Source organism: Carassius auratus, chromosome 8, assembly GCF_003368295.1.
Source record: "Carassius auratus strain Wakin chromosome 8, ASM336829v1, whole genome shotgun sequence".
Taxonomy (NCBI): domain Eukaryota; kingdom Metazoa; phylum Chordata; class Actinopteri; order Cypriniformes; family Cyprinidae; genus Carassius; species Carassius auratus.
The window spans coordinates 21490877-21514835 of record NC_039250.1 but is presented as its reverse complement, the minus strand read 5'-3'; the positions used below and the strand labels follow the sequence as shown (position 1 = coordinate 21514835).

Sequence of the window (23959 nt, the reverse complement as noted above, 5' to 3'; positions counted from 1 at the left end):
AATAGGAGAATTTTGTTTAGGTATGTCTAAATAAATGATTATGAGAAATTTGGAAAATGGCTCCAAATTATCTGTACAACTAATTTTTAAATACACACTTAATAGAAAATTCACAGCATCGGACATCAAACAGCTATGCAAACAGGAAATACCCATGGAAACGTGCTAAATTGCTCTATTGCATTTGAATATTCAAAATTAAATCACATGGTCAATGACTTCAGACCACTGGAACTGTTTTCACCTCACTGGAGTTTGCTGCACACACATGCACAATTATTGCGGCTAATGTTTTGTCACTTAGTCAAGTTTTATGCGTTTATGTGCGCAATGGTTAAAAAAAAAAAAAGAGTCACACTTTTTTACTGCTTGATAACATGGGATTTCCTGCTGTCAAGACAAGAACCAAGAAATGGCACAAATGTTGAAAGCTAACAAAACTACTGAACTACAAAATTTGATTCGGGCAAAGTGTGCAAGTTTGTACATAAACTACAACTGTATTATATTTTACATGCATTTGCATCATTGCTTGTTTCATATAAACATTTATTACAAAATGTTTCCTAACCATCGCAGAAATCACTTTATTTCAAGTGTGACGGTAGCGCACAAATTAATTGTGTATTATGTGAAATGTATCTCCATGTTTTACATGTATTTGTCCAATTATCAAATTCCCCCTTTATTAAGCTCACAGACTAAAACATAGCTACACAGTTTCACGAAAGTAATGTTCATAAATTTAAAATTATACATATTTCCCTGTTTGTGAAGCCAAATATTTAGACTGTTTCTCAGCATTTTATTGCTATATTCTTTAGTGCACCTCATTACTAATTACGCAGCAAAGTGGACATTGACAGCAGTTATGATCACATTCTAGTGATAAACACAGTCTATGTTCAGTAGCACAGTATTCAAACCTGGGACGCTTGCATCGCGTCCGTGTGATATGACTCATTGTATCGTGTCGCTAAATAAAATTTCTGCCGAAATAAAAATCTGATATCGCCATGAGGATAAATAATACCTCTAGCTCTCACACAAGGGCATCTGTACATAAAGAGAAAGCAAGTATTTTACAAGTACCCCATTGACAAGTGTCTCATCAAGCAAAAATCGCGCCCAGAGGACCCCAATGTCAAAAGCAAGAACTGAAACTCCTACAAACAGTATTTTAAACCCTTCTTCACTGCTTTCAGGAGCGTTACATTCAAAAGCCTCTTTTATCATGAGAACAGCTTCCTATTGGTGGAGAAGCAACCAGGTTCCCCTCCCATTGGTCGAGAAGCAAGGAAGTGCATGACGTTATATGTTTGAGAAAGCCGACAGCTGGTTTGTGCTTTAGGAAGATAAGAGAAAGCAGCAGTAATGCCTGAATGACAGGAAATGCAGCGTCTTCTGCCCAACTAATGCTCTCTACTCAAGTAGGTCCTGAAAAACAAACACAATCATTTAGAGAGAAAAGTACAACTATTTGAAATGTCAAAGTAGAATAGTTAATAGATGGTGACCATGCATCCTGGCTGGGATTTCTCAATTACCTACAATTTTCAAGTTTTGGCTTTTTTTTTTTATACTTGACGAAGATAATGACTGAAAAGTAGTTTGACCAATAGTGTGCAGGCATTACATAATGACTAATCATGGCATCGAATAAGGTGGGATCTACAGAGAACGGTCAAAGCAATATAAATGTGTGTACACACAATGTATGAAGACTGTAGAGAGAATATATCAATAAGAAAACAAAGCCGAAAACCTGGACAATTTATAAATCCTTTTTTATTTTTAAGAGGGTGTATGATCAGCTTGTTTAGGTGAATTGATTGGTGTGAGACGGTCCGAATCTGTACCTCATCTGAGTCATCATGGAAATCATAATTGGGAGCTCCAGCAACATCAGTGTCCAGTGGTTCATCTATGCCGTTGGCTTCCACATTATGTTGTAAAACAGAGTATCTGTGTACAAGGAACCTGTAAGATATAAAGAGGACGAACAGTTGTTTATGTTATGTAATACAATTCAATATATTCTATATGAAACACTTACAATTTTGAAGAATAGACTTACCTTCCACCACAGAGGTACTTCTTTACAAACAGAGCTCCAAACACTACAGCGGTCAGCAGGATGGCTACGACGATCGCGACGATAGGCGCGGAGCTATGTGAGCTGGATTTATCTGTCTGTGGATTACAGAAATACAAGTTAAATAGTAAAGTATAGAGGTATATGAGTGCAAGTCCATCTCCTTTTTTAAATGCATCGTATTGTGAACAGTTCATCTATATGTATTATTTCTCTCTGACATATAAAAGGAGAATTGTTAGATTAATATGCTGGACATTTTTTTTTTTACGGAACAATAAAGAAATCAGATTTTTTTTGTGTGGTTTTTCACATCTTTTTAGATAACTGGTATCGATCTCAGACGGGTTTGGTCAATAGTTTTCCAGGTCATCTTAGGTAAATGGAAACCCTACTTAAAGAAGTTGCTCCAAATTATTAAGCAAGTCACAGTTCTCATGAAATATGGTGAAGAAGAAAGATCTTTCTGAAGATGAAAAGTAAAGAAAAAAGGCATAGTCTTGCAAAAGGCATCAAAACAAACAATATTTTGTGAAAAGCAAATAGAAATTATTGAACTGTCAAAAGATTTGTGAGTGACTTAGAGCACAGAAGATCTTGGTCAGATAAAGATTTATTAAGGACAGTTTCTGTCAAACAAATAAACTTTATTGTAATGCCAGCTGTAAAAGAGCCACTGCTGAGCAGCAGACAGGTGTTTGAAGCTCCTGGAGTCTCAAGATCTTCTCCATGCAGACTGACAGTTGTGTTAAAGCTGCGTTTCAGTCACTGCTAACCAATCCTCACATAGAGAAACCTACACCTACCTCTTTAAGTAGGGTTTCCATTTACCTAAGAAGACCTGGCAAACTATTGACCAAATCTGTCTGAGATTGATACCAGTTATCTAAAAAGATGTGGAAAAACCACACAATAACAACACAAACAAAAATGTGACTCTTTTTTGTACTGAAATCCTATTGATATATCAATTGCATAATAATTTGGAACGCAGTGTATACACACACACATACATACTGTATACTATAAATGTGTGAAATTAAAACACATTTCAAAACTCATGTCTGAACTAGTAATATACAGCAGGGTAAATGCATTCTCACCAGCATCTGAGGATCCAGCAGGTTGCTAACGCATCTCGTGCTCAGGTCAATCACCCTCCTTTCTGGTTCTTTCCCTCCTTCACATTTATCACCTGGAATCTTTCGGTACCTATTAAACAATTACAACCATGAAACAATCTGCATGTTGTTTCTAGAGCTTTCCTAACGAGTCAGGAACAAGCATGTGCTAACCAGATGCAAGATGAATCTCAACTGTCTACTGGCTAATGCTAGGACAAAACATTAATCCTTAAGAAACGGAGAACAATAAAGAGGGCATTACCCATGGGTCTGTAGCTGTTCCCATTTCCCATGGATGCAGATCTCCAGATCGTGGCCTTTGAGATCAGCCTGTTCAATACATTCGGAGCTGTTCTCTTTACGGTAATATCCAAAGTCACTATGGAGGACAGCAGAGAATATTTGACATATTTGAAAACTATGATGATCCATTCGTCAAACTAAATAAAACTGAAATGTAAATTCTGAAGACCAAAAACAATGCTATAACTTCTGTTCCCACTCACCACAGGAAGTCATCCAGTGTACACGCGCACGGCGTGGGCTGTTTTGTGACTATGTAATCTCTGCCAATCCAACACACCGAGTCCTTTCTCACACGCAGGAAACGTTCCTTATAACCCAGCATGCAGCCATCGTCTGGGTCGCTGATGTCATCTGAGTGTGCCAGCCACTGAACGTAATCATTATCCTGGCCTGGGAACCAGACAGAAAGATTGGTTTGTGCTAAACTGAATTATATAAAGCGTAACATGCCTTGGGTTTTGTGTGGTTTGATGAGAACTGCTCACTCACAGGTACGTGTCAGCAGGTCTTTAAAGTCAATGGTGTAAGTTACCCAGTGGCTGATCAGAGCATCTTCATAACCCCACAGACTGACATTCAACGAGTGGGCACCGGGTTCTGAGGCCAGCCCTGTGAAGTACACCGGCGTCTGGGTGAACTTATAAACATGCCAGCATTGCCCTTCATCAGTGGAGAACCTGAGGGACAGACAAACAGACAGCTTTTTCAGCTTGGCAAACATGCAGTTCATTTATTTTATTTCAGCTAGTTGCCTTTTTAATTTAGTTTAACGATGTGCAAAAAAAAAATCAATACAATAAAATCTGATAGGCTACTAAAATGAAACTGAAGGGAGGTTGCTCACTTAATCTCAGAGATGGGTTTGGCTTCGTTGTGCTCCACGGCCACCAGCAGGCCTCCTGAGTCCAGGATGGCATAATGGTGCGGCCCTTTCAGAGCCTGCAGCCAGGTGTAGCCTCCATCATCAGACACGTACACATCAGGAGTCAACATTGAGATTGCGTCACCTACACTGCCTGAAAAAGAAAAGTCATTGTTTTTGCAATTCTGTGGCAGTTATTGTAACTGCCAATTGAATAAAAAAAAAAAAAAACGAAAATATTTCAATTGGTCACAGAACATTATTGCACTTTAGACTGTTTCTAGTAATTGTGCGTGCGTGCATTACCATGAGCCAATATAAGTCCCACAGCATTAGGTTCACTCAGAGGCAGCATGGGAACTTGCAGCTTCATTGAGGTGCTGTAGGAGGCATGAATATGCAGGCTACACTGCACAGGAGAAAGAGAACACAAGGCAAGTAAAACAAAAGGCTAAACAAAGACATGCTGATAGAGATAGTTTTCACAAGAATTCTAACCATTTGGCCACATGTGGCCAATTATTACTTCCCTTATTACTAACTTCCCTTAAAAGTGGTTCTTACCCTTTCTGGATCTTTGGCTGTTGAATCGCACTTTGTGTTCTCCGGTTTCTTCAAAGGAACCCATTCACCTCCCTGATCAAACGATATTACTGTCTGTGCTGAGCCATCTTTAGCAGAAAAGAGAAATCGAGAGAAACACAAAATCATTTTTAGAAAAGCCCTAACTAAGGTGTTTGAACTAACTGATTTCACATGGCTATTTTTATATATTATTTATAAAGATAATTATATATACACTCCCATTTAAATGTTTGGGTCAGTAAGAGTTTTTAAAGATATAAATATTCTTATTTAGTTAGAACACATTTTATTAACAACAGATATAAATTAGATTTTAAAATATATTAGAAAACTGAAAATGTTTTTACTCTATTTTTAATCATAAATGCAGCCTTGGCAAGCATATAAGAACAAAAAAAAATTGTACCAACCCCAAACTTTTGAACAGTAGTGTATGCAATGTTAAATATCATATGCATGCTCAAGTTTATATTTAGAAAGTAAACAGCTAGCTATTGCTGTAGTGATATTGTTTTTACCCATATCGATTTACAGAATACTAAGTGATGCACTCCCCCTGGAGCAATCAGATGTTACATTTACACACAGACTTACAAGCATATGTCCGCCTTGTGAAGGATGTAGTCATACCTTCAAGCAGCACACTAGTAGTGAAGACTCCTCTGAGGGAAGTGACGTTCGTGAAATCGGTCTCGCCCCCTGGGGTCGTATACAGATGGCGTTCTAGAGACTTGGAATACACAGTGCCTCTGTCATCTGATACATAGATGGTGCCAAACCCAGTGTCTGAAAAAACCCACACACAATACAGTTAAAAGACACAGAAACACTGAGGTCTATCAAGTAGCACAAATCAGTATGCTACTGCTATAAGCCAGTGGTGACCAATAAAATGTACCTATATAACAGCACAGATAATATTATGATGGTTTATACAAGGTTAGGTTGTAATGTAATCACGTGTATTTTGGTTATGGTCAATAAAAAGCAAAAACACACCTCCTGGTTCATCTACATGCATGAAGACCATTTCATCATTGGCTGCCAGTATTGAATAAAACTGCTCATGGCCGACAGGAGGAAGTTGTGCCATGTTCCACGTCTCACCTTTGTCTACCGACACATGAATTGCCCGTATCATGTCCTAAAGAACATGCACACAGTTAAAACATCACATTTATGCATTCCTATAGTCACCAGAATCTCAGAAAGACCCTCAATCACGCACCTCAGACGCTGACAGCATTGCGTTTCCTGATCCAGCCATAACTGATGCAAACAGGAAGCGTCCGCCGATCCCAAAGGAGTAGATCCTTTCGGCAACTGTCTTAATGTTAACACCAAGGTCAGCTGACTTTCTCAGCACCAGCGCCCCTTTATCATCTGAAGACAAAAAAACACCAAACAGTGAAGAAACATTGCTACAGAAATATATGGTTTAATGAGTTGCTGACGCCACATGGAGCGGAGAGGTGGTGTGCTTTTCCATTGTAATAACACAAGGTTTGCTGACTCAAATCCACTGTGGGATGCTAAATTCTAATTCATAAAGCTTCTAACAAAATGTAATCTAAAGAATATTATTAAGGTCTTGAGCAACACCACTCACAGGATGCTGCATCATCCTCTCTGACACTAGCGCAATCACCTTGCAAAAAAAGCACATGCACTCATTGTCAAATAAAGGAAACGGAGTGCAAAAGTGTACACTTTCACTCAACTGGGCTCAACATTAAGATGACCGCTTTCAGGACAAGTGTGAGAGAGGATTGCACCACTGTCAGTGTAGTATCGTCACATTTGCGGATCATGTACTAGTGTTCACATTTTTAGCAAACTAAAATATTTGGTATTTAGTCAATTCAAATTAAAATATAAGCTGGGCAAATACAAATTTCAACTGCTGGCTTGAATATTATATACATATATATATATTTTGCACTATATGTTATGAACTGACAGCTGTGAAATTTCCAGTTGTTATTGCAAATAATAAAATTAACTCACAAGGATGTAAAAGCAGAAATAAACATAAAATTGACACAAACACATTAATGTCACCACACCTTAGATCAACAAAGCTATAAACATTACTCACAGCAGGATCCGTTAAGGTTGGTGGAAAAGAACAGAGTATCCATTGCCCTGTGAACAAGAGGAAGAGAGAATTGATCGGTGAGATTAAACTCAGGAGGCATCATAAAACAACAGGTGTCAGGTCAGTTCACTTCAGATCAGTCATTTGTTTGCAGCATAATAAATGCAAACATGCTGCACACTAAAATGTCAAGGAAGGTGACATAGTTTGTGACAATCCCCACACAAATCATTTCTTTGCATTATAAATAACATATGAACAATGCAACAAGAAGCTGGTAACATAGAGATTGATTATCCATTAAAATTCATGGCATTGTTGTAACAGGATAGCTAAGATTGTTTAAAATCATATGGTGTCTTGTCAAAACAAAACTTAAGGGAGGGACTCCGTTGCCACACTGCTGGAATATCACCAACAAACTTGTTGTTATAGTTAACTAAAACTAAAATTTGGGCTTAATCTGCCTCCCTTTCTCTCTCTCTCTAATAACTTAGTTATTAGCTGCATTAGTCTGGTATCAATGACTCAAGCCTCTGTTACTAGGTCTAAAACGACATCTTGGAATTGGCGATGGAGGTGCTGGATGAGATGTGCATGAAAGTAATCCATTCACAAGAACATTTTAAGGACTAAAACCTGATGAATGTCTTTAAATTGAAACATCTAAACAATGTTGTGAGGTGTGGTAACTATAGTATAAGCATGATAATTGACTGAATTATTAGATATATTCAAAAATATTATGCACACCCGAGATATAATGGGCACTCTGCTTCAACACCTCGGGTGCGCATTCCTCGTCACTTATTCATTATATGTGACTCTGGTCCACAAATCTAGTCATACGAGTAAATTTTTTCACATGAAAATATTCGACCGAGATAAAACTATTTGAAAATCTGGAATCTGAGGGTGCCAAAAAAAAATCTCATTTTTGCGGCGAAATTTAAAGGCGAAAAAATCTAAATTTCGCCTTTAAAGTTGTCCATATGAAGCCCTTAGCAATGCATATTACTAATCAAAAATTAAATGTTGATATTATTAATGTTGTTGATATATTTACAAAATATCTTCATGGAACATGATCTTTACTTAACATCCTAATGAGATAATGACAAACCCAGTGACCTTTTTGGATAAACCTAAGCTATTATTCAATTGGAAGATTTCTCCAGTGCTGCCCCGCAAACACAAGGTCTGACTCTCCCAGTGAAGTGTCACCTCTCTCTGCGTCTGTTTTGTGCAGTGAGCGGACATTAAATAGACATGGATTTGATTATTACAATTTATTTAAACCATTAAAATGGAATCCAGAAAAATATTTGATTGGATCGATTGGCAGTGGCTTGCTTGCCCTACACAGTTACCTTGTTTATTTTCCTAATTCAAGTTATATATTTTGTTATTCTCTGTTTTAAGTCATTTATAATAAGTGAAGTGAAGTTTAGTGTTTAGTGCACTGATATCAGACTCATTTCTGATAATAAAGTTTAGTGTTAAATTGTTAAATACCCTCCATCCATTACATATCCATTACTCTGATCAAATGTGCATTTTTATTCATTAGCTTGGGTTAAACTAATTTTACTCTGTTGGATCAGCAGCTATGCTAATGATGTCTCTATTTTGTTTCTATGTTTTGCCACGGGATTTACATCCCGTGGTAACTAGGATTTACACAAGCTCCAGTCTGGATCCAGAACACCTGAGAAGAGATGATGCTGACCCCCCAGATGATGCTAACCTTGAATCAACAACCAGAACTAACAATTATTGCTAAATGTGGGACTGCATCATATAATAACTATTAATTACTAATATTGATAGTTCATCGTCTAGCTGACTACGTCTTGTATTATTATTATTTTTTATTTTTTTTCTAAAATCCTGTCAAACGTGCGAAAACTACTAGCTACTACTAAATATTGTAGAAACATAATTTTCTGTAAAGTTGCTTTGTAACGATTTGTATTGTAAAAAGCGCTATACAAATAAACTTGAATTGAATTGAATTTAATATCTTTGTCACGACTTTATAAATGTTTGAACACCACATTTGATTGATAATTGCAATTAATGTGTTTATGTATATATATTCTGTTAATGAATACTGTATTCTACTGTAATTCTATGTGTCTCCAATTTGTATTGGTACTGTACTATAATATGCACATAAGAATATCGGCCGATATATCGATATCAGATTTTTTTACTCCCTAATATCGGTATCGCAGCAGCCTCCAAAAAAACCCATTTTGTTCAGGCAAAAAAAAAAAAAAAAACATATACATATATATATATATATATATATATATATATATATATATATATATATATATATACACACAAAAGAAAATGGTGTCTCAATATAACTATAAAATATTATGTGCCATATTATGCAATAGATTTTCTTATATTGGTAAAATATTAATCTTCTTTTGTTACAATTTAATGGTTTTAGCAGCTATTACCATTTTGAAATGTTCCTACTTTTTCCTATGCAAAATCTAAAATTAAAAACTAGATTTAAAAAAAAAAGGTGTATAAATTTTTCACCTTTGTCTACTCAAAATCTTTTAACTTATAGTCATTTCATATGTTTCTTCTCAGTAATACTTTTCAGAAGTATCATTTAGCTGTCCTCCGTATAATTTTCTATTCTGGTACTCTAATGTGTTCATCCTCCAGGAAGTGACACCATTTGTGGTAACAGCACAGTCATCACTTCGAATGTATTCTGTTTTTGTGGTATCAGACTAAATCATCCCAAGCACTCTGAAAAAGAACAGTAATCTGCATTATAAATGAAATCAAATTTCCGATTTCCATTTCAAATTCTAAATTTCCATCACCCACTTTAGTGCTTTTATTTCCATTCTGTTCATTTTCTTTCCATGGCATAAATAATCAAGTTAGAATTAATTAAGTAGATAAATTGTCTAAGCCTAATGGCTCCATTTGTGAAACTGTACACTTATATGGATATTTCCTTAAATTATAACTCAAGCATATTCTGAATGATGTAATTTAAATAAAAATATGATTTCCATTAAAAAGGAACTGCATGGTGTGGTTTCTCTGGTTTCTGAAGTCATGTGTGACCGTCGCATCTTCTTTTCATGTCTAATGCCATACACTGTAAACTCAAGGTCTCAAGATAAAGTCTGACTGATCTGACCCAATTTCCTACTGCCGTTTTGATCCTGTCTTTCAGAAAAGGTGGGATAATGTTCTTTTTTTAAAACTAGGTTACCCCGAAGGCTGCAGGGACCACTGAGAATGAAACTAACCTACAGTCAGGAACGCTCAGAGAAGGAATAAAGCACCTATACAGTATAAGTATATAAAAACTAAAATGTTCAAAACAAACAGAATCAAACATTAAATGTGTAAATGAATGATTAGCCTCACTGAACATCCTTTCAATATAGCTACTTCCCTGTTCAAGTGCATGAATAAAAGTAAAAAAAAACTGGGGAATTCAACCGAAGTTTGATGCAACAGTTTATCTGGAACAGGCAAGCTTCTTCAGACATCTGAAAGCTGAGCCGTGTGGAAAAACAGGGTAACTCAGCAGGAAATGTCTCGTGTTGGCCGTATTTGCATGTTTGTGTTTTGTGTGTCCTGGATGTGCAGACGTAAAAAGAATGATCCAGAACTCTGGTCAAAACAAAACAAATCAGGCCCTACTACATAGTCACTCCACCCTGAACCCCCTTCCAAACTCATTCCTACAGCAGTATTAACAATCACAAAAAGCTTACCAGTTGACCACACACACCATCTCATGGATCTTCTTCCATTTTTCACCAAAGTCTTTAGAGATCCAGAGATCATGCTGAAACAACAGCAGTAAGATGATATTAGCTAAAGTTATGATGTTATGCACCACTTGAAAAGCATAGAAAAAAATGAAAAAGCACTATGAATGTAGCCTTATATCGTATTGTTTTTAAAAGATATACTTGAGGAGGAAGTGAATAGCATATATTTACACTAAGGATATTTAATATGCTATTATGTAATTTAGACAAGCACAAAACAAGAACACTTATCAGTTCAGGATACCCAATATGCATTAATGCCATTTTATAACTTCACTTTGAGATAAACTAAGGTATATAATAATACAATAAGATGTCATAATGCATACTTTCTGGAGTAAGTGTAAAAATGTACACTAATTAACTCTTAGACTGATTAAATGGCTCTTAGTAACTTTCCATTTGACGTCAAAAAATTCGAGTCTATAAGGAAATAACACCAATGTTTTAAAGTCTCTCACTGTGTCACTGATGGCTGCAAGAACATCTGAGTTTTGAGGGCTGTACATTATCTGCATTAGCGGTTGGAAGGGCAATTCTGTGTGGATGAAACTCTTGCCAAAATCTCTTGAACGGAAAATTCTGGCACCACCGCCTCCGGAAGCATCTCCCGTGAGGATCACCTGTGGGGAAGAATATCAGGACTTTAAAGTGCTTTCACCAATCTGTGTAACTGCACTGAGTATTGAAAAATCAGCAAAGAACAGAGAGTTCAGCTGGCCTATTTTTAACTGCGATTGACATGCTGCATTTGAGGATTTTTGACATGTCTTGCCCACCTTGCCAGAGTTTTCCGGACCAATATTGATCCCAAAGTCAGTGCTGATGAAGGTGTTGTTGATAAGTTCTGTGACATCCTTAAACGACTTTCCATAGTCTTCACTGTCACAAAGAGTGGACGATTGAAAAAGAAATTGAGTCAATCAAATACTACATTAGTATTACAAAAACAAACAAATGATTAAAACCAGCACTCACCTTCTGTACAGTTTAGACTGACCGAATCGCAGGAAGACTATTGGCATATGAAATGTTGTCAGGGCCAGCACTACCTAAGATTGAAGACAGTTATTTACTCTGACACAAATCTTCAGGAAATGTTTCCTGAGCAGCAGATCAGCATATAATAATGGTTTCTGAAGGATGATGTGACACTGAAGACTAGAGTAATTCTGTTGCATTTTACATATATTCTAATATTTTATATATTACTTTTTTAATTACTATTTTTAATGTATGTTTAATGCTATAAATGCAGTCTTGTTGAGCAAAAGATACTTAAAAAAAAAACTAATCTTACATACTCAAAGTATTAAATGGTAGTGTATGTATTGTTTTTATTGCAGTGATGGGCAGAGTAATAAGGACTTTTCGACATGGCCTTGAATATGCAAGGGCGCATGAGACAGTTCAAACTGGTTATGATTTCACATTTGGCCATATTGATAATTGTGTTTATGTTTCTTTGTAAACCTTGTGAACAGGCAAATAGATCTGGAAAGATTATCTGAACATTCTAAATTTAAACCTAAAGCTAAACATTTCTTTATCTACCTTGAATTAAACTTGGTGGAAGATTCTTATGACAACTTCATCTCAGCATATGTGCAGTGCACACATAATTAATCAAAAGTGAAACTCACCCCAGTCCCATCCCCCACCCAGGCCAGAGATACAGATCGGCTGTAATCTAGAAAGGTAAACTGAAGAAAAGAAAAAAAACACACATTTTATTAATATTGAACAAAAGCCATACTGAAAGTGCATCATTATAGACAAACTATAAGAGTTTTTACACACACATTTAGGGTTTTGTTGCATGTACTAGAAAGACACTATCAGGCTATGCAAAACGCATACCAGCCTTAAACAAAACACTGAATCAGAAACTAAGCAACTATGTGCAATGTGGAATAAACTGTGAAACTAAAGATGATATATGAACACAGTATTATATTTTCATCTGTTTGGTTTAGATACTGCAAGTGTCTCTCAACCTTTTTGACTAAAGGCCTCCCATTTTAAAACATAACGCACTATTTGAAGATATTACCTATATTTCAGCTGTAATTATGGCAAAATTGTTGATATATTCAATATCGTTAAACAATTTAAGTTGTTATTCCATAAGATTCAAGATTCGTGTTTTGCATGTTTTTCAATAAATATCGGTAGTTATTGAGGAGGAAAAGTTTTTATTTAGATCTCAATTTTTGCCATCTTAGATGTTTATTTTTATGTAAATTATATATTTTTTACATAAAATATGTAACTTCCAAGTTCCAACCTTTTGTTTAAAAGCATGCCCCAGACCCATTTTTAAGAACTATTGTTTTAGGTTTTTTGTCATTTGTATTAGTTTTTGTTTAAGTTGATGTATTATTGATCTGTTTAAAAAGTAACATACTTCCATTACACTGTCAAAGCAAATGTGTCTCATGAAAATCTCAAATCGCTAGTTTTCTGACTGCCTTTCTCTCATTTCTCCACAATACACCTGGAAAGAATGAAGTGACTAAAAGACATTCACTTTCTTACACTGGGCTTCATCTGAACCCTGTCTAGAATTGAACATATATCCAAACACTATATAAAGACTGAAAAGTCTGTGCAAGTATAAACCTAAAACACTTTTAGACTGTTTTCTGTTGATTAACGCATCTGTGGTAGTTCGTGTCAACAGAAAGACAAACCACAGTAGAACTGTTTTAAAATGGTTAACATGTCTGTGAGTAATAAGCACAGGAAGTTTATCCGAGGGTTGGTGAAACAGAGGTGAGATAAAGCTTCAACCAACCCTCAAACACCTCCTGACTGTTTCAGCTCATCTGACTAGAAGCAACCAAAAATATTTCTGAGAGAAGGAAGTCATTTTACATTGCAATGACTAGTGTCAGTGTTATTCACTGTTCCATTTTGTAATATTAAGACTTGCTTGTAATATAAAGTAGGCTATATGGTTCAGTAAAAATTTGCATGCATTAAAAAGACCTAGCTGGTTGGAAAAAGAATAATTAAACAGGTTATAATACCAGCTTAACTGGATCTACAACTAATGCAATTCAAACAACACCTACGTGTCAAAGAGGAACTTCAAACACAACCAACATGAAAAAAACATCTTCTGAGGGCTGTGATAGTAACCACAGAAAAAAATAAGAACAATACAATCTTACATGTCTTCGTATCACTCATTTCGTTTTGAAAATGTTCGACTGAAAAATGAAAACTTGCATTTTCAATCACATTTTAAATTATTTACACATAATCTAGTGTGGACTAAAGAACATTTAAATATGTATTATTTAGAAACGACTTGTACCATTTGTACTGTTAACTTACTAGTTTCTATTCATTACATAGCCTAAAATTAAATATTACTTAATATTCATTTGATACCAATCATCATCAATTTTAGTCATTATTTGAGTTACTCGCTAAAAATGAAATGTGTTAACATAAACATTTGCATAAAACATTTACCAGTTAGTTTTAAGGTATAAGTTTTAGGGTTTGGGGAAACCTCTAGGTTTTGAGACACCACTGCATCGGTGCTTCGAGTGAACTTACGTTGTGCGTATTGCGAGTCAACTTGGTCTCAAATCCATGCAACCCATTACAGGAGTCTGGTCTATCATCTGCGCTCCTTTTCTGGATGTGATGGATACGAGATATATCTGCATCCGGTCCCGTCCCGAATAGACTTCTGGCGGCTACGGGAGACTTCAAATACACCCGGTGCGCGTTAAACGAGCCTGGTTCCACAAGGAAATCCACACCAAATGTCATGGGAAATAATAAAAGTGCAATAAAGTATCCTAGGCCTTTCATGTTTCGTCTTCAGTGTATTTCCAACACGACTGTGTTGCTGTTTAAATACGCATTAATTCCTCTGTGTCGTCCTCCTGTATGACGGTGTCAACAAAACCAGACTGTCTGTGACAGCGAAAGATCCCGAGCGCTCATTTCATCAGTGCTGCCTCTTAAGAGAATACATCAACGCCCTCTTCCTTTTGATCAAACCGATCATTCCCAAGATCGCAAATACAATTGCAGACCAACCACGTTGCTTTAATAGACTGTATCTTTGAAAGTATTCCGTATTAAACACTTTATAAATAAATAAATAACGGTGAAAAGAATGCACCTTGCAGGGCCTGCACCTGATTGGCTGCAGCGACTGGTGCGATTTTCTGATTGGTCTGAGGATGGACACATTCTGCTGTGAGCCCGTGCGGTCAAGTTAGTTTGACACATCACACTTCAGAGGACAGGATCGTGTTAAAACTTGAATTTTGCCTTTCATATGTAAAATTATCTCCGGTGAAATATCAATATTACGTCTATACACTCATAATGTCAGTGACCCAATTTTCATTTAAACCTATTTAATATGAAAGAGTGTACATGTAAAGATATTGCCAGATATGCTGCTCTGCTTTGCCAAATTATTCGAGTATTTTTATTGCCCATGCACTTCTCAAATAATGTGACCAAAGCCATGCATGATCTTCCTCATTAAAATGGCTGCACAAGCAGTTTCTTTTGGAAGTTCAATAACAAGCTTACTGCATACTTTAGCTGCAAACATGCACTAGGCCTACTTATTTTTAAACCAGCAAAATAATTTAATGTGTCAAATGCATGACTCATATTGTCAATACATTCTGAGTGAGATCACAGTCGAAAATTTAGTGTAGTCTTCCACTGAGCATCATGGAAGAAAGAAGCATCTGTTCATGCACTTCACAGCCTACAAAATCGTGCATTAGGTCTCTGTGACTCATATCATAATAGATGAATATAGTGCATCTTCCCCCAGATTCTAACCATTTTGTCATTGTATTACACCAACAAGATTTTTTAACTGAAGACACAATGTAAAATACAACAAAGTGAAGGGTCAGTTGCTTAGTTGTGATCAGTTTTAACCCTGTCCTTTTAAACTGTTTATCAGTTTAGATTTCAGCATTCAATGTGTTAAAGTTAAATAACATTTCACATACATTCTTACAATGTATTTATGTACTGAATCATGGAATATTATATTACATTGTTACATATTTTGTGATTGTATATGAGATTATGGAAGGTTCTGGCATGGAATAGCCTATCCCATGATCACATACCATGTGACACAGAAAAAAAGGCTTATTGTGATTCCAATCAGTTCTCAGTAATTCTGATCTGCAGTCATGCTTATTCTAGATCTGCACTGCTGGCCGAGAGCCACGTGTATTCATATTATCCTGTCTCTTCTATTAGTGGATACAATTTTGCTATTCGCTAAAGAAGTGAAGTATGTACATCATTGCTTTTGCAAGGAAGATTATAATTCTAAATGTCAGTCCAATGTTTTTTTTTTAACTTTGCAGTGCATAATAAAATTCTGCATGGGTGGAAAAACCTGCCACACAAGTAAAGATCATGTGACCTGAATTCCTCAGTAGTGACTGCCTGGGCACCTTCTATCCATCGAGAGCTAGTCAACTTTTTAAAGTTAAAATGACAGACTGTTCTTTTTCAACAACAGTTGTGAATTTTAGGCCATCCTTTGTATGCTAATAATGTTCATTCAGCATTGCTTTACACAACATAAGAAACAGTGGAAAGTTCACATAAAAAAGGAAAATTCTGTAATAACTGACTCACTCTCCTAAACTGTATAAGCTTATTTCTTCTGTTTAGCTAACTGAGACTTGCATAGCACAGCACTTGCATATTATTGCTCTTTTGTTGATTTCGATTGCTTCAATTGTCTTGATTTGTGAGTCGATTTGGGTAAAAGCGTCTGCAAAATGACTAAATGTAAATGTAAATGTTGAACACAAAACTCCTGCTTTGAAGAATGCTGGTAACCAAACAGTTGACAGTAACCACTGACTTCTATAGTTTTTTGTAGAGTATTTTTCCATGCTATGGAAATCAGTGGCTACTGTCAACAGTTTAAGTAGACTACTATATGGTGACAGAATTATCGTTTTTGGGTGAACTATCTCTTTAATGTATGGTGTCATTTTAAACCAAATTCACAAATTTTAGGATATAGCATTGCTTAAAAAATTGTTCCTTTATTTATTTTTTTAAATAAAAACGTGCAACGTATAACAGAAGTGGGGACGGCAAAATGCCTTAAGAAAAAAAGTTACTTATTTATAATATTATTTAATGTAACAATACCAATTTGTTAAAAAGTCTGTTATAACAAAATATCGGCTATTCATTGCAAAAGCCAGATTTACACGTAAAAAGGAACATTAATGAGCTACATCTAGCTAAGAGCGTCCTCTTGTGGTCAAATTACAGTAAATCACGTTTAATACTTATCTATATTATTTTTAGGATGACTAAAATTAATTTCCAGAAATTTCAATGTTTCCGACATGTATGGACAATACAAGACAAGAAAATATGTATGTGTGTGTGTGTGTGTATGTGTGTGTGTGACGAGAAGTTGTTATGTTACAGGAAAAGTTTTTTTTTCTTTAGATAGCCCTCCGCTTGTCTGGGTGATGGGCTCACGTCACGAATCACGTGGTCAAAACCATGTCTAAGCTGAAACGGTGAGGAAAAGGAAAGGAAATTTGGCAACTTATTTGTCTGGGGACTAGGGTTAGACAAGGTAATCTTTCTCAATCTTCCTTTTTCTTCAGTACAGCAAAAAACAATCTCAGCACTTCGTGGTGTACACACTGCAATTCGCTTAAACTAAATGTAACTTTTTTTAGATGTGATGAAACTGGTGAGAAAAGAGTTTTCGAGAAAATGCTGCTGCAAAATGTGCCGCGCTTCATAATGTTTCCGGATCTTTGATTATCGCACACTGTCCTCGACAGTTGTAACGGTTGTTTTATGGATAGCTACTGATGCTTTTTTATTTGCAGAGCATGATGAGCGGATTTCGGTTAGATCTCGGGCCTCTGAAAGAGCCCCTGGGATTTATACGTGTCCTGGAATGGGTAAGTACTTTTCTGATTTTTTGTATCTCATGATCTTAAGCTTCTCTCTGTAGGTACTTTAAAAGCTTTTAGAAGAAAAAAAAAAAAACTGACAGCATTATTCTCATAACTGAAATCACCAATTATGTACAATCCCTTTATCATTTTCCTTATTTAAGGTAAGCACCAGTTATTAGCAAAATACTGATTTTAATGTTTAATACCCACAATAAGGATTTCTCCTTTGAAAAAGATAACGTTACCATTAAAAAGAGGAAGCAGAAAGCAATGTAAAGATAGACTACTTGAAAATTATTTGCATTTCTTCATATGCTGGTCTTAGTTCTGCTTAATCATGTGCACGCTTTCTTTTTTTCAGTTTTTATTATATTTATTCCTGTAAACATTAATTCATTCATTTAACCTCTTTGTATGCACTAACTGTCTTTTACAGATATTTGCTATTTTTGCTTTTGCCACAACTGGGGGTTATTCTGGCTCTGCCAGTTTCAACATCCAGTGCGAGCACAGTCCCAGCAAAGAAATAAATGTATCCTTCAGCTATCCTTTTAGGTGAACAATAAGAACATATGAAACACATTGTTTTTAATAAATACATTTTTCCCGAATGTTCTTTTTTATTATTCTTTGTTACAAAGGCTCAATACCCAGAGTTACAGTGTCCCAGACTGCAAAGACAACGGAACAGTGACCAAACATCTGACTGGAGATTATTCGTCTTCTGCTGAGTTCTTTGTAGCTATTGGAGTTCTGGCTTTCCTGTACAGCACAGCTACTCTTGTGTTGTATCTGGGCTACCAGCACATCTACCGTGAATCTCCTCGTGGCCCCAATATTGTGAGTGTTTATAGATTCAGGTTCACACTGTGTCTATTTTAAGAGTTCTGTGTGCGTTCGTAAACCTGCACCATGTCTGCGCATGCCTTTAAATTCACATCCCTTTTTATATTCAATGGCTGTCCTTGTATGGGAAGTGAATGCCAGCCACTGCATGTCTGATAGGTTCATTTATACACTTCCTGGTGGTCATTATATTACCTTGTTCAATATTATGTTGGATTTCAGTATCACTTGGCTGTATGAACTTTGTGAGCTGTTTCTAAATTGTGTGGGGGTGTGAAGAGTTCCACTTGTGTGTAAATTAAGAAACGTGTGGATTTTTTTGACAACAGCTGGAACTGTTATTTCAAACAAAGTGTCCTGAGGATAAAGCAAAGGCATTTGAGTGTTAAATATAAAACACTGGTGCATATATAATATTTATTAACATAAAACTTGTGGAATAATTAAGATTTTTTTCAGCAGCCATTGCTTAAGACTTCAGTGTCACATGATTATTCTGAAATCAATCTAATGTAATGATTTCTTATTTTTATCAGTTGAAAACAAACACTGCCTTTGTTTGCCTTTGTCACATACCACACATTGTGGTATGTAAGATAAAAAAAAGAAACTAGATGGTAAAGTTTGTGGTCAAAATGTAGGTTGGCTTGAAAAAGCCAAGCCAGAAAGTTTGAGGTAGTTTTAAAAGCTTAAAGTTTGAGGGTTTTCAGTTTTAACTAATTTAAATTGGTTTTGAAGTTTTGAAGGCAATACAACCTATCAGAAAAATAAATAGATAAATAGATAGATAAAGACATTTTATACTAGCATGTCGCTAGCATGATTACCAAGTTACTATCTTGTCGTTAATGTGTTTCTAGCATGATGATCATGTCACTAGCATGTTGGTATCATGACTAACAAGTGACTAGCATGTCATTAGCATGATTAGCAATTGACTAGCATGTCAGTAGCATGACTAGCAAATGACTAGCATGTTATTAGCATGACTACCAAGTGACTAGCTTGTAATTAGCATGATTGGCAAGTGACTAGCATGTTGTAAGCATGATTAGCAAGTGACTGACATGTTGTTACCATGACTAGCAAGTGACTAGCATGTTGCTAGCATGACATGACTAGTAAGTGACTAGCATGTTGTTAGCATGACTAGCAAGTGACTGACATGTTGTTAGCATAACTAGCAAGTGACTAGCGTGTTGCTAGCATGACATGACTAGTAAGTGACTAGCATGTTGGTAGCATGACTAGCAAGTGACTAGCATGTTGTAAGCATGATTAGCAAGTGACTGACATGTTGTTAGCATGACTAGCAAGTGACTAGCATGTTGCTAGCATGACATGACTAGTAAGTGACTAGCATGTTGTTAACATGACTAGCATGTTGTTAGCATGATTAGCAAAGTGACTAGCATGTTGTTAGCATGATTACCAAGTGTGATGGTAGTCTAAAACCAGCTAAAACCAATTGATTCAGTAAAAACCAGCCAAGACCAGCGTGACAGTGACCAAAACCACTTAAAAGGAACCAATCAGCTTAGGTTGGTTTAAGCTGTATTTTCAGTTGGGAGTTTTGTCTGAAGGTCTGACCAGAGTTTGGTGGTTCTAGGTTGAAAGCACTAGTCAAGTCAAGTCTGCTTTATTGTCAATTCTTCCACATGTACAGTACATACATACAGAGAATTGAAATTCACATTGAAAATGCACCTGTGATACAGAGGGCTTTGCGAGTGAGACGGGTTCCGTAAATGTCCTGGAGGGAAGGGAGAGAGACACCAGTGATCTTCTCAGCTGCTCTCACTATGCGTTGCAGAGTCTTTCGGCAGGACGTGTTGCAGGCGCCATACCACACAGTGATGCAGCTCGTCAGAACGCTCTTGATGGTCCCTCTCAGTGATGCGCGGGTCAGTGTATAAACAACCCACAACCGACCGACGTTTTCAAATAACCCGCCTGCAACTCGGACCGCAAATAAATAAAAATAAAATATTGTACCCGACCCGCTTCCTGACCCGCATTTTTTAAAAGTAGTAAATGCTCATTGTAGCATCATTGGGCCATAGACATAGGAACTAGGCAAAAAAAAAAAAAAAAACTTAATATATTCAAATTTTGTCAAGAATTATAAAAAAAAAAAAAGAGATCGTCAATAAGCTCATAATTTGTACAAAATTAGTGAGGTTCGGATTTGTTCAGATCAGAGCTTGTGATCGGAGAGTGCATTTCTGAATATTCCACTCCGCTCACTCATTCCATGGGGTCGGATAATAAGCGTTATGACCGCATGCAAAGAACCGGTTAAAGTAATGATTATGAATGTGTCTAAATTAGCAAGGAGACCTTTAATTGTTTAGCAATAAACTGGTGTTTTCTGTGTTGCTGCAAAGATGAAGTTGACGATGTGGACTAATGCCAGAGAGAATTGCACATTTCATATAGATTACATAATCAGAGAGTAGCCTATTTATTATGGTTTGAATATTTTCGTTTAAAAGTAGACATTTCAAGCTTTCTATAATATATAGCCTATATTTCTCAAATCTGTGAGGCACAAGCTGAGTTTCGGCAGCCTCCAGTTCACATGCAATGCAAGTGATCGTGCTGGCGCCTCATAAAATAGTCTGCTATTTATTTTCTTCTTATTTATTAAATACGGGCAATTGATTGATAAAACATTGATGAAAAATAAGGTAAAACTAATACAAAACGAAAATCTTTTAAAAATAGTTTTCTATAAAACAAAATTAATGAAGTCGTCAAAATCATGTTTTACCAAAAACAGTGGCGTTGCTCCCCAGTCTTCACCTTTTCTCTTGCCGCTTCCATCTCTTCCTGCAGATTGAGCTTGTGTGTCATCTTCGCGCCAGTTATTCAGCCAATAAAGTGTAGGCCTATGTATTTCAAAATTGGGTTTAATTGGTATCTTTATTTCAAACGACCGACCGACTGCGACCAGAATATCATTAAAATTATTTTTGGACGACTAGTAACCGCGGATTACCACAGGTGACTGCAGGCACCCGCTCATTTTGGATCAACACGCGCATCACTGGTCCCTCTGTAGAAGATGTACGTGATGGGGGGCGGGGCTCTGGTTCTACTCAGTTTGCGGAGGAAGTAGAGATGCTGCTGTGATTTCTTGGCCAGTGCTGCAGTGGTCCTCTGAGATGTGCACACCCAGTGTACATTCTAGGAGGACATACATTTTAAATTTAGTCTCTGAAGAAGTTTTTTCAAGCCAACTTAATTTAAAGAAGATAATAATACTATTATTGAGCAAGACAGTGTGAAATTGAGAAAAAGTGACCATAAAGAAAGAAATGATGTTACAAAAGATTTTTGTTTCAAATAAATGAAACTTAATATTCATAAAAAATAAAAACAAAATCCTGAAAAAATGTGATCACCATTTCCGCATTAAATATTCAACTGTTTTCAACATTGATAATAATCAGAAATGTTGAGCATTAAATCAGCATATTAGAATTATTTCTGAAAGATCACGTGACACTAAAGACTGCATTAAAATATATTCAAATATTTACATTTCAAATTAAAGTTAAAAATAAAACTGTTCTTTTAAATTGTATTAATTAATTTCATTAAAGGTTTTTTCCCCCTGTATTTTAATTATATAAATGCAGCCATGGTAAACGTAAGACTTCAAAAACTTTAAGAATCTTAATTATTCCAAACATTACACTGGCATATTATAAAAATAATATATATATATATATATTTTTTTTTTTTTACAATATAATTAATTATTTATATTTCATAAACATGTATTACTTTCTTTAGGATCTACTGATAACTGGGATCTTCACTTTTCTCTGGCTGGTGTGCTCATCTGCATGGGGAAAAGGCCTCACAGATGTGAAACTGTCAACCAGTCCAAATACACTTGTGTCTCTAAATGACATGTGTAAGCTAGAAGGAAACAAGTGCACTGCGGGGCACATCCCCTTGATGGGCCGCCTCAATTCTTCAGTGGTAAGAGGATTGTAATGTACATGATATGGTGACCAGACTGCCACTTTCTGGTGACACGTTCAGCACAGGATTTCTAAATTGCGTAAAATAACCAGGTGTTCGTTGTTTGTGCTCCTCCGATTGATTGTTGTATGACATCAAAGTACGGCGAGAGCCATTGGAGATAATGGAGCTGCCTGTTCTGCTCTATAGCTCTCGCAGTACTTTGATCTCATATGATGATCAATTGGAGGAGCACATCCTGTGCTGAACGTGTTCCGGGAAGTGCCACATCTGGCCACCTTAGTATATAAATATTCTAAACCTATATGTTATACATGGATAATTTATTAGAATTACTTATGCATTATTTATCCTGTTTTCCCACATATTTTTACTGCTAACTCTTGTTGGTATTTATGTAATGTGAATCAAATGAATCTTTGTAGATCTTTGGATTCCTCAACCTTATCCTGTGGGGAGGAAATTGCTGGTTTCTTTACAAGGAGACGCCATTACACAAGTCAGCCAATCAGCAAGCGGGAGCAGGACAGTCATAATTAAACAGCAGGTCACATCCACATTCATCACGCAAGTGTTGTTTCAGGATTAAAGTGGTGCTGCGTAGCACCCGGTCGACTGATATTATGAATCTACCTGACTTGACCTGTGTCACAAATCCACCAAAGGTCCTTGTCTATAGATTATCTCCATTATATTCAGATATGGTCCAATTTAGATGTGCATTTTACACACTAAAGCAAAGCTGTATACTAGAAAAGGTACAAGAGCACCTTAGCAAATAAACTGTTTGTATGAAGTAAATTGCATCATTAAAAAGTTACATTTCATCTCTTTACTGCTACGGTCATGTTTCTCATGGCATTTGAACTTGTTACATGAACAAAATGTACTGAATGTTTTTGACTCCTGTTTAATGAAATATTATTTTTTAACTTGAGTTTGCTATTTGATGTTCCCTGTTGCTGTTGTATTTAGTTAGTTTTGGCTTTATAAAATATCTTGGCTAAATTTTCCACTGTGCTTCTTACGGTTGAAATGGCCTTGTATGAACTGTGTGCCTTATAACTTACTTAGCCTATATTTAAGAAATGTTTACATCATATCTGGCACGACTGATGATAAAAATGTATTGACTGCTTTTGTTTAACAACGCTGGAGGCCTTAAATAAATAATCATGATTTGTTTTTATTGTGCGTCATATTGTTTTATGTTCCACGTATTCGTCAAATTTCTAATTGGTAATGACCTTTGAAAATGAATTTC

The 23959-nt window shown here is 36.1% G+C and overlaps 2 protein-coding genes across 3 annotated transcripts; one reads left to right on the top strand and one right to left on the bottom strand.

The window, feature by feature from the left end:
* Window positions 1-235: 235 nt before the first annotated feature.
* Window positions 236-14840, bottom strand: LOC113107611 (sortilin-like). Its single transcript, XM_026270238.1, has 20 exons — window positions 14468-14840; window positions 12541-12600; window positions 11876-11949; window positions 11677-11779; window positions 11359-11520; window positions 10838-10911; window positions 7071-7117; window positions 6201-6355; window positions 5972-6116; window positions 5603-5758; window positions 4952-5058; window positions 4694-4796; window positions 4370-4541; window positions 4015-4202; window positions 3726-3915; window positions 3482-3598; window positions 3199-3307; window positions 2078-2193; window positions 1860-1980; window positions 236-1437 (listed from the first exon to the last, which is right to left on the bottom strand). The coding sequence occupies exons 1-20, from the start codon at window positions 14726-14728 to the stop codon at window positions 1423-1425; spliced, it is 2475 nt and encodes an 824-aa protein (XP_026126023.1). The 5' UTR covers window positions 14729-14840; the 3' UTR covers window positions 236-1422.
* Window positions 14841-17434: 2594 nt separating this feature from the next.
* Window positions 17435-23884, top strand: LOC113107610 (synaptophysin-like protein 1). 2 transcript variants are annotated; one of them, XM_026270236.1, is made up of 6 exons: window positions 17435-17519; window positions 17782-17856; window positions 18290-18408; window positions 18495-18693; window positions 22501-22692; window positions 23121-23884. In XM_026270236.1, the coding sequence occupies exons 2-6, from the start codon at window positions 17785-17787 to the stop codon at window positions 23229-23231; spliced, it is 693 nt and encodes a 230-aa protein (XP_026126021.1). In that variant the 5' UTR covers window positions 17435-17519; window positions 17782-17784; the 3' UTR covers window positions 23232-23884. The 2 variants fall into 2 exon arrangements, with proteins under 2 accessions (XP_026126021.1, XP_026126020.1); XM_026270235.1 differs by lacking the exon at window positions 17435-17519 and having other exon boundaries at window positions 17625-17856.
* Window positions 23885-23959: the final 75 nt, after the last annotated feature.